This window comes from Salvelinus alpinus, chromosome 2 (assembly GCF_045679555.1).
Source record: "Salvelinus alpinus chromosome 2, SLU_Salpinus.1, whole genome shotgun sequence".
NCBI lineage: Eukaryota > Metazoa > Chordata > Actinopteri > Salmoniformes > Salmonidae > Salvelinus > Salvelinus alpinus.
The window spans coordinates 46,838,499-46,849,655 of record NC_092087.1 but is presented as its reverse complement, the minus strand read 5'-3'; the positions used below and the strand labels follow the sequence as shown (position 1 = coordinate 46,849,655).

The window sequence follows — 11,157 nt, the reverse complement described above, 5'->3', positions numbered from 1 at the left end:
GTGTAGCCTATCTTCCCTCCCTCCCTCATAGTGAAAAGGATTATAAGGGCATGGCATTGATACGATTAACAAATAAAATCACATGAAACTGTTTCAGAGAAAGAGAGAAGGGGAGGGTGTATTATGATACAGAAAGGGAATTTATTGATTCAATCTTACCTCTATCAAAAATAATGGGGTATATCATGGTCGCCACCCATACCTTAGCCCCAATGCTGTATCTGCAGAAAATGATTTTTCCTTCAACAGAAGTTGAGGTTTAATTATGCCATTAATTATCATTAATCCGATCCCCCATAGTTTTGTGACTAGTTAGGTTTTCATGGTAATTAGACAACTGCTGCAGAGTCAGTGGATGTTTCATCTTACACAGTGCTTTCATCAGATGAAACACACACAATAGAACAGTGCTCACACAAACACCCACATCACCACACGCGTCTTTTAGATTCAAGTTTATTTTGTTATTATTTAGTGCAAACAATATTACAAAACATGGTCAAAAAATAAGAAAATGCAATACAATTTTAAAGTCTAAAGAATAAGAAGTGGGGTAAAACTATATCCTGAATAAAAGAAAGAAATCACATTAATGATATTCTCAGTATTTACAGTACACAAGATCCAGTTCATTTTGAACTTACATTCGGTCCCGTTTTCCCAGCATTCCATAGAGGTCAGAGTTCAGTCCCTTGGAGCTGACCTGGAAGGACTCAGGTCAAACTCTTGCCCAGTCCCAAATTGACCCCTAGCCCCTACCCCTAGGCACTTCACATAGATCTGAAAGAACTAGAGAGGAACCTCCTGGTAGAATTTTCACTATATTGCTCAGACCTATACATTATTTTCAGATTTACACTTGGTACTTACTAGGTGCTTGGTTTGGGAGTCCCAATGCCTTCCAATTAACCCCTGTCCTGGTCTCTTCCATTCGTAATCACTGGTCTGTTAGGCAAGAGCAACATTTCTACCATAAAACTTTTAACCAGAGCCCTATACTGCATAGAGATCCATATTTGACTCTACTCTTAGCTAGAGTGTCAAGACCAGAAAGATAAAGAGACATGGAGAAGGAAGCCATATGGTATTCCTCCTTTCCCCCAAAGTGGTACATCTGTCACAAGGAGAAATAAAAATCAAATCACTTTAATATTGGTCATCAGCCTTTTAGCACACAACAAATACCAACACTCAATATGGAGAAAGTAATCTTTCAATAATTTAAAAATGTCACACTAAGAGCCTATAGCCACATTATAGCCATTCAGACGGTAGTGAAACACCCCCAGGGAATATTCTTCCTGTTCCAGAAATCAAACAAAATATGTAAATATCCACCAGACACATTCAAAAGGGCAGTCAAATAAAGTGTTGTGTTTTTAGAATGAGAGCAGTGGTTAAACTGGTTGGTTCGGGTTAAGCATACTGGTGCTGTGTGATTACTGCACTTCAGCCTCAGATAGGCTAACCTTTAGTCGAAGAGCTCCTCTTGTCATTTCTAACACACACCTGTTCAAACTGCCTGCCCTTGTTTCTAAAACAGTAATGTAGCTACTCTTTATGAATACTGAATGAAGAAAAAATTTCAGAGATTTTGAAAAAATATGAATGCTTTTAAAACAGGGCTGGTGAAATGGTATGTCATGTCAAAGCCTATGCAACCAAACCAAAACAAATAGTATCTAAATATTCCTTCCAACGGATGCTGCTGGTATGTTTAATGATCCAAAAAAATCCGCGTTACATTTCAACACCTTAGAAAGCCAGCCTTAACCTGTATTCGTCTGTAACTGTATTGTGATCTGAAAACATCGGACACCGAGATGTCCTTATCTTACAGATAGCTGCTCTGTTCTAGAAACTCCTTTCACTGGTTAACCATATATCACCAGGGGTTGTTCTTTCCTGACCAGGAATAAACCTTATCCTAGTTATTTATATTTTGTTTACAGGTCAACGCTTCTCGCTCAATTCATGAGTTAACCTTGATATTCCCCTCTCGATAGCAACAACTCTGCCCACAAGCAGAGTTTCCCACTGAAAATGGCCATTTTGCATTGCGAAAGGTCACAGTGTCTGTCTGCCAGTGAAATAAGGACAGTGTGTCCAGCTCTTACACAAGATAACGAGAGTGAGATATCGATGCCAAAAATGGCAAATTATCAAATCACTGAGTATCTCCCAAGGAAAGACACAAATGAGTTGAGCAATGTACACGTAGTCAAATCTTCGATTTGCTTCGTCAGCACTTCTGTCATTGTTCCCTTTTTTTCCTCTTATAGCTACAGTGCTGTATAACACACGAACAGGATCACTTTGTAGTTTGAAAAAGCCACGAAAGTCAAATGTAAGTTCAAAATGCATGAGAAATAAAACCAAGTGAAACATTTCCACTGCATACAGTCGAATGGCGGGAGAGTTTCGTGTCCCGAAAGAGCATTTCTTTGCTCAGGCAGTTTATCTGTGACGCCAGCAAATCGTTTGATTTTCCCCACATAGACATACACACGTATGTGTTGCGTAGAAGCACTCATGCAACAACAACAACAAAATATTCTAAAGGAATTGATATAAGAAACATTTTTTTAACAAACGTTTGAGATTTTCAGGATTCTCCCATTAAGACAACTTTGTTGTGTCACTGCACAGTACTACATTTAAAATTCAATGAGCGACCGGTGTCAATTATCATCAAATGGCAAAATGAAACTTAGGTAAGGCTTGGATTACAACAGCTAGTCAACAATGGGACAATGGGAGACACAAACACACACACACACACTCAAACCAGCGCACACTCCAACAGGTTCTACGGTAGAGTAGCTACTGAACCAGGCTGAGTGGACTAAAGTCACGTGAGTCTTTAATGTGTTAGGGTGGACCCAAACCATAGGCAGGTCCGGTTGGTACTGTACATCTCTACCCCACAACGATACAAAAGCATCTACGCCCTCTCTCTCTCTCAAATCAGAAAGACTGGATCCAACATAATTCACATATCCCGATCTGCATAAATCTGGGGCACACACGGAAATCAAAGTCATTTACACACACCACACAACCAAACATAGCTTGAAAATGGAGCTGTACTAACAGCAGAGTAACGTTTGAAAAATAAATAACTTAAGGTTCTCTTTTAAAAGACACGACTTTGGAGGGGACTACACCCGTTTCAAAGTCTTTTTTTGTCAGGCGGTAAGATGGACGTCTCTCCATTGGCCCTAGATAAAAGGGGAAAGATGCGGTCCATGTTTTCACAGAGTAACAATGCCCTCTGCTTCCTCCCACTGGTCCTCTGTGCTGCCTGGTCTTGGGAGGCCATGTTGTTACCAGAGAAAAGTATTCTGGAAGTCAAGAGTCACCAGAAGAACAGACTGGTTATCTTCACTTATTGTCACATGCTCCAGTTATCCCTTATGGTAATCAGAGAGTCTTAAAGTAGGTCCATACAGTCCAGTACAGTCCCATGGATACAGTGTCCAGTGACGATTGACCGTCAATTATATATATTTTTTTAATTTAACCTTCATTTACCTAGGCAAGTCAGTTAAGAACAAATTCTTATTTACAATGATGGCCTTCCCCGGCCAAACCCGGACAACGCTGGGCCAACTGCGCGCCGCCCTATGGGTCTCTCAATCACGGCCGGATGTGATACAAGCCTGGATTCAAACCAGGGACCATAGTGACGCCTCTTGCACTGAGATGCAGTGCCTTAGACCGCTGCACCACTCGGGAGCGAATGAGTCAATGAGTCTACAGACACACACAAACACACCTCAAACCTACATAGGACACACACATCCCACCTGGGCAGGATACGGGTCCACACACACCCCCACTGGGGGAATAAACCATCCCGAGAAGCTGGACAACTCTGACCATAACAACTGAACGCACTCACGTACACCTGTGTGCACGCACAACCTGATCAGTCGTTCCTCTCTCCCTCTCACCCTCCACCTCCGACTCTCATTCTCAGCGTGTGGAGTCGGTGCTGGGCGTGCCCAGCTGGTGCCAGTCTGCCCAGCACTGCCCGGCTGTCAGGGTCTTCAGGGGGATGAAGGCCTCGCCCAGCAGGGTGTTTTCCCAGAACGCACCCTCCCCCAGCACCCGCAGGTGGATCACCCTCTGCTGCAGGTCCCCGCGAGGGATACGGTCATACACCAGCTACGGGGAGAGAGTAGGGACACATTTTGTCTTCTTGACTTCATTGTAAGATGAATTAACTGTTTTATTTTGTACTTAGGAACATTTCCTCACCATCTCGTTGTAGGTGGGGTTGCAGGTGCGTCTCGCAGCCTTGGTCTTCCTCTTGCCGGTTTTCTGGGGGTCTGGGAGGAGGTACAGCTTGACGTAGGGGTCAGGGTCTGTCCCATCCTGCAAGGGTTGCTGGGAAAGACAGAGGGGGGGGGGGGGGGTAGTCAGTATATCCACAATAACAGTATACAACTTAAACAGCATTACGTTCTCAATCAGTATGCTGAGCGTACACACACACACACACACACACACACACACACACTCACTCACTCACTCACTCACTCACTCACTCACTCACACTCACACTCACCAGGCCTCGTATGTGCATGACCATGATGAAGAGCTTGTCACTCTTATAGGAGATGGAGAGCTTGACCTCTCCTACCACTTTGCCTGAGACTGGACCCCAACAGATCTCTGGAGTTGGGTGAGAGAGACAGAGACTCAGACAGAGTATGTGCTTGGAGCTGAAAGAGTATAATGTAGGATCTGAATAAGTCTATAGCCTACAGTGTGTGTGTTTATAGTGGCAGGAAGTGTGTGTCCACGTATTGTGTGACGGGCCAGGGAGGAGGGAGGGAGGGATGGAGCTATAGAGATAGGTGATTCTATTCCTCTGTAAGTGCTGTAGGTTCATTAGAAAGCCAATCAGGCAGAGCTAGAGTTTCATTAACCTCTAACCCCTAACCCATGACCCTTAGGTCAACATCAATGTAACCAAACACAGCAACCATAACATCGCACTATACAACTGTGCAATAAGTATGAACTGAAAACTGCTCCCATAGCAAGAAATGCTGCATGGTCTAAGAGACGTGCGTTAGTGTTTGTGTACACCTCTGTGTTTGACATGCTGTGTGATTGCCGACATGTTGTTCAAACAGCGCATGATAAGACCCTAGTCTATGATTGGTTAAAGTTATTACATAGGCTATTATTCCCGTCGCTAAGGGCACAGAGCCCCGGGGTCAGCTGATGCTGGCAGTACACTGGACTCAGCTCTGCTTTGTTGTGGCGTTTGGTTTTAGTAAGCGATGAACTTCAACCCTGTGCCTACATGCTGTGCAAATGACCTCATTAAAATAACAGTTCCAATCATTAGCTATCGATCCTGTCAGTGAGTCATCTGATGAATCACATACTGTGTGTGTGTGTGTGTGTGTGTGTGTGTGTGTGTGTGTGTGTGTGTGTGTGTGTGTGTGTGTGTGTGTGTGTGTGTGTGTGTGTGTGTCTGTGTACCTGCAGGTTTGCTCTGCAGTGTGTTCACCACTGTTCCAGGTTTCTCGTCTCTTTGCAGAGGATGGAAGAAAGTGTAGATGAGGTCACACTGAGAGAGAGAGAGAGAGAGAGAGAGAGAGAGAGAGAGAGAGAGAGAGAGAGAGAGCGTGGGTAGAGAGGAGGATGAGGAAGTGTATATTCAGTTAATGACAGAAAAACAACAATATGCCAACCTCCACGAGGCCTAATTCATTTACAGGTAGCAGATTAACATTTTGAAAACGGAAAAATGAAAGGCTGATATTTCGGGGCTAGCAATTCTAGCTTGTGTTTTAGTTTGTCAAACTGTTCTATTACGGATACAGTGGACGACAGTTTGCCAGCACACAGAGGCTGGGCAGTTCTGATATGGGCCCGCAGTACCCGCCCTGACACAGCATGTGTGTCTAAGTCTGTAAAGCTGATATGACGCTGCTTCTAAAAAGGGAGGGGCTGAATTCCAAGAAACCCCACAGGCAAACTGAAACCACAGACACACAGACACTCTGCACCGGTCATTCTGCCTCTATATTTTTCATGAGCCAAGTGCACGTCTGGATATTTATGATGTCAGTTAGAAAAAAAATAATACAGTCAATTTAAGAATCGCAGTAGTTTCATACAGTCATTTACACTAACCACTGTACATGGGATGTCACAGGGTTAGGATGACAGTCTAGTGAACACGCCAAAGGTCAGAGGTGACTGGTTACCTGGGCGACCTCTGGCGCAGCATGCACCAGATGCCAGACGTATCCGTTCAGCTCATCTTTCCTCCTGTCAGCCATCGCCTCTCCTCGAGACCGCCCAATCAAAAAGCGGCTGGGGAAACTGGGAGGGGCAGCAAAGGACTTTGTCATGGTTTCACTTTACAGTTGCTACATTTAGTTACCGTAGGTAGTTAGTATGGGTACAGATAGAATACCACTGACATCATTTCCTTTCAGTTATTTAGATTCCATTAAGCTCGTTTAATCCAGAACTAAAATGTAGCGGAATTTGGTCAGATGCGCAGTCTGTCCACGAGAGATTACTACTCCATTATTATCAGAAATATTTGACTATTCCACTATTCCTCTACTTAGAGTTAACTGTTGTTTCAAGAGAAGGGCGACATTCTCTGTACACACAGTGTGTGTGTGTGTGTGTGCATAAGTGCATGCGTGCGTGTTACCTGGGTAGTTTGGATGAGGGGAAGATGAGGCGTAGTTTACTGTGTAGTTCATAGAACTCCTCAAAGCTCCTCTGGACCAACACTGACCCCTGCTGGCCCTCCCGCTCCACCTTCACCACAAACGCCTGGGGAGAGGGACACACACAATGTCTTCACTGACATTCTCAACCTATCCATGACTGGGTCTGTGATACCTACATGTTTCCAGCAGACCACCATAGTCCCTGTGCCCAAGAAAGCGCAGGTATCCTGCCTAAATGACTACCACCCTGTAGCACTTGGTAGCCATGAAGTGCCAGCAGCATACCACCCTGGATCCCACTGCTGGCTTGCTTCTTTAGGCTATGCAGGGTTGGTCCCTCGATGAGAGACTAGATGCTGCTGGAAGTGGTGTTGGAGGGCCAGTAGGAGGCACCCTTTCCTCTGGTCTCAAGAAATATATCCCAGGACATTGACCTGTGTAGGGTGATGTCTTTCGGATGTCAAACGGGTGTCCTGACTCTCTGTGGTCACTAAAGATCCAATGGCACTTATTGTAAGAGTAGGGGTGTTAACCCCGGTGTCCTGGCTAAATTCCCATCTGGCCCTCATACCATCATGGCCACCTAATCAAGCTCATCGCTAAGGACCCTGGGACTAAACACCTCCCTCTGCAATTGGATCCTGGACTTCCTGATGGGCCTCCCCTAGGTGGTAAGGGTAGGCAACAACACATCTGCCACGCTGATCCTCAACACGGGGCCCCTCAGGGGTGCGTGCTTAGTCCCCTCCTGTTCACCCACGACTACATGGCCAGGCACGACTCCAACACCATCATTAAGTTTTCTGACAACACAAAAGTGGTAGGGAGGAGGTCAGAGACCTTGCAGTGTGGTGCCAGGACAACCACCTCTCCCTAAACGTGAGCAAGACAAAGGAGATGATTGTGGACTACAGGAAAAGGAGGGCCCAACACACCCCCATTCACATCGACAGGGCTGTAGTGGAGCAGGTTGAGAGCTTCATGTTCCTTGGTGTCCACATCACCAACAAACTATCATGGTCCAAACATACCAAGACAGTCTGGAAAAAGGCATGACAACACCTTTTTCCCCTCAGGAGACTGAAAAGATTTGGCATGGGTCCCCAGATCATCAAAAAGTTGTACAGCTGCAGCATTGAGAGCATCCTGACTGGTTGCATCACCACCTGGTATGGCAACTGCTTGGCATCCAATTATAAGGCACTACAGAGAGTAGTGCGCATGGCCTAGTACATCACTGGGGCCAAGCTTCCTGCCATCCAGGACCTATATACTAGGCAGTGTCAGAGGAAGGCCCAAAAAATTGTCAAAGACTCCAGTCACCCTAATCATAGTCCGTTCTCTCTGCTATCGCACGGCAAGTGGTACCGAAGCGCCAAATCTAGGTCCAAAAGGCTCCTTAACAGCTTCTACCCCCAAGCCGTAAGACTGCTGAACAATTAATCAAATGGCCACCTGGACTATTTAAATAGACCCCCCCCCCCCCATTTGTTTTGTACAATGCTGCTACTCGCTGTTTATTATCTATGCATAGTCACTTTTACCCCTACCTACATGTACAATTTACCTCGACTAACCCGTACCCCCGCACAGTGACTCGGTACCGGTACCACCTGTATATAGCCTTGTTATTGTTATTTTATTGTGTTACTTTTTATTTGACTTTTTACCTTAGATAATTTAGTAAATATTTTCTTAACTCCATTTCTTGAACTGCATTGTTGGTTAAGGGCTCATACGTAAGCATTTCACGGTAAGGTCTACACCGGTTGTATTCGGCGCATGTAACAAATTTGATTGATTTGATTTGTGTTTGATTTGTATGCTACACAGGAGTTACATACTAGAGCAAAGTTGATCTTTTAAACATATATTTTTTTGGGGGGGGGGATAGGATAGAGAGGAAAGACAGAGGAGAGAGTTGCTGAAACAGCAGTGGGCCAGATTCCAACCCATGCTGCAGCAGTATGTGTTCCGAGGCGCTGGCTTAAACCATAGAAAAGTTCATCTTACATGATGTATCCTTTACATTACATTTACATTTAAGTCATTTAGCAGACGCTCTTATCCAGAGCGACTTACAAATTGGTGCATTCACCTTATGATATCCAGTGGAACAACCACTTTACAATAGTGCATCTAACTCTTTTAAGGGGGGGGGGGGGGGTTAGAAGGATTACTTTATCCTATCCTAGGTATTCCTTAAAGAGGTGGGGTTTCAGGTGTCTCCGGAAGGTGGTGATTGACTCCGCTGACCTGGCGTCGTGAGGGAGTTTGTTCCACCATTGGGTTTACTTTACTGAGGCTATACTGCGGGTAAGGGTTAGGGAGAGGCAGTTTGAATTTGATATTTTTGCTGGGCCTATACTTGTGGTGTAGGTACCTCAAACTCAACTCTGGACCTCGAAGCAAGTTCCACTGCTATTTTTCATTGTTCCCCTCTAGCCAGGGACTGATTAAGACCTGGGATACCAGGTGTGCGCAATTAATTATCAGGTAGAACAGAAAACCAGCAGGCTCCGGACCTCATAGGGTAAGAGTTGAAAACCCCTGGTCTAGGTGCATATGTTTATACATCTTACAAAGCTTTAATTTGCTGGTTCTCTATGTGTATATGTAGTATAGTGTATGACCTAAATATCCCTTGCGTGGCCTATGTGTACATGCAACTGTAGACTTACGTATGTTTAATTTACTAGGGTCGTAGGTGTACATGACTGTAGACTTACGTATGTTTAATTTACTAGGGTCGTAGGTGTACATGACTGTAGACTTACGTATCCTTTGCTGGGGCTGTAGGTTCGTATGTGTCGGCAGACAAAGAGGTTGCGGATGAGTCCGTCAGTCTTGAGGGTGTAAACCCGCGGGGCGAAGGAGAGCACAGGACGCTCCTCGGATGAGGCAAACTTCATCTGGGCCAAGTTATGGATGAAGAAGTTCAACTTAGTTGCAACACTGCCCAGACTGGACTCTATCAACCTAGAGAAAGAGAGACACAAGAGAAAGACAGAGAGAGAGAAGAGATAGAGGGGGGGGAGAGTGAGAGGGGTGAGAGAGAGAGGGGGGGAGGGAGATGAGTCAAACAAGAGATAACCAACCATAGCAGACAAATGCAAAAAACCAGACAGAGACACACAGTCTATGACTATACGGTCTATAGGACTACAGTATAGAGTTATATACAGGAGTCATAGTCTCATGTCAGATGTCATCACTCCTACGTGACGCTCGTCCCTCAACCAATCTGTCATGTAGAATGCGGAACTCGCCCGTGCTGTAGCACTCGGCGCATTAATCAGGGCAGAAGAGATATCGTGAACATTTGCTAGAACTCCAATACACTAGCTAGCTAGCAAGATGGTGTACTCAGCATTGAGTGTGTGAACTAGCGTTGTTAGCATCCCTCCCTTTCGTTTCAAATGGATTGATTTGATACTGGTTCAGCCAGCAAGCGGCGAGCAAAATTTCATGCACATTTCGAATTTCAGAAATTATTCTACCACCAAAAAACACCTACAGTAAATGCAGAATTAGGTAGTGAAAACTGGAAATATTAGCCACGGGTTTATCGCTTTTTTGGTCAGATGATCTGACTCTTGTGAAGATGAAAGGGGGTTCAGTAGATGGTGTCACCGTGGTAACATTTGCGACAGCATATTGTAGCTGAACTTCTTTGTAGCTATCCCATGGGTGTTATCAGACAGATCAGTGCAGGCGGCCGTCGCACTATCTGACGTCAGACATTGAAACAGAAGTGTGTGTGTGTGTGTGTGTGTGTGTGTGTGCGTGTGTGTACCTGGTGAAGTACATGGTGGCGTCAGCCTCAGACTCGTGAGGTCTCAGCGCGTCGTAGACGTACTTCAGATCATCCAGGTCGGACAGCTCAGGGATGCCACATGACAACATCTTACACAGGAAACACAGGAAAACATCAGTGTGTGCGCGCGCACGTGTGCGTGTGCTCGTGTGTGTATGTGTGTGTGTGTGTGTGTATGTGTGTGTGTGTGTGTGTGTGTGTGTGTGTGTGTGTGTGTGTGTGTGTACGCACCAGTCCCAGTAGGTTGAGGAAGAGGTGTGTGTGTTTGCGGATGAGGTTGTAGGCCTCACAGCACAGGTCCACAAAGTCATGGAAGCGACTGGAAGGTTTGTCTCCTCCGTTGATGACATAGGCCATGTCAGAGGTGAACACAAACGGAGCACGGTCCCTGACAATCACAAACACACACACACACAGAGAGAACCGCTAATCAGAACACGGGGCCATTGGTCTCTACCAATAGGAACAGAACCATCTTTATCGGTCTGCCAATCAGAGAAAGACAGTTTCCGGGATCCTTGAGACGTCCATGCCCTAACATTAACCCCTACCCTTAACCATTTTAAATGTCAACTTTAATGGGGTGACATCAGCGTTGGGACATCCAAATGATTCTAGATAGCA

At 45.3% G+C, this 11,157-nt stretch overlaps 1 protein-coding gene across 1 annotated transcript in view; it reads right to left on the bottom strand.

The window, feature by feature from the left end:
• Window positions 1-439: 439 nt before the first annotated feature.
• LOC139563524 (phosphatidylinositol 4-phosphate 3-kinase C2 domain-containing subunit beta-like) overlaps window positions 440-11,157 on the bottom strand; it is a 65,941-nt gene continuing 55,223 nt past the window's right edge. Inside the window, exons 24-32 of the mRNA XM_071382248.1 lie at window positions 10,765-10,921; window positions 10,513-10,622; window positions 9,494-9,695; window positions 6,695-6,819; window positions 6,234-6,351; window positions 5,503-5,590; window positions 4,574-4,680; window positions 4,264-4,392; window positions 440-4,170 (exon numbers count right to left, since the gene is read on the bottom strand). Of these exons, the coding sequence (XP_071238349.1) occupies window positions 3,979-4,170; window positions 4,264-4,392; window positions 4,574-4,680; window positions 5,503-5,590; window positions 6,234-6,351; window positions 6,695-6,819; window positions 9,494-9,695; window positions 10,513-10,622; window positions 10,765-10,921 (1,228 nt within the window). The 3' untranslated portion in view covers window positions 440-3,978. The remainder of the gene's footprint in view (window positions 4,171-4,263; window positions 4,393-4,573; window positions 4,681-5,502; window positions 5,591-6,233; window positions 6,352-6,694; window positions 6,820-9,493; window positions 9,696-10,512; window positions 10,623-10,764; window positions 10,922-11,157) is intronic.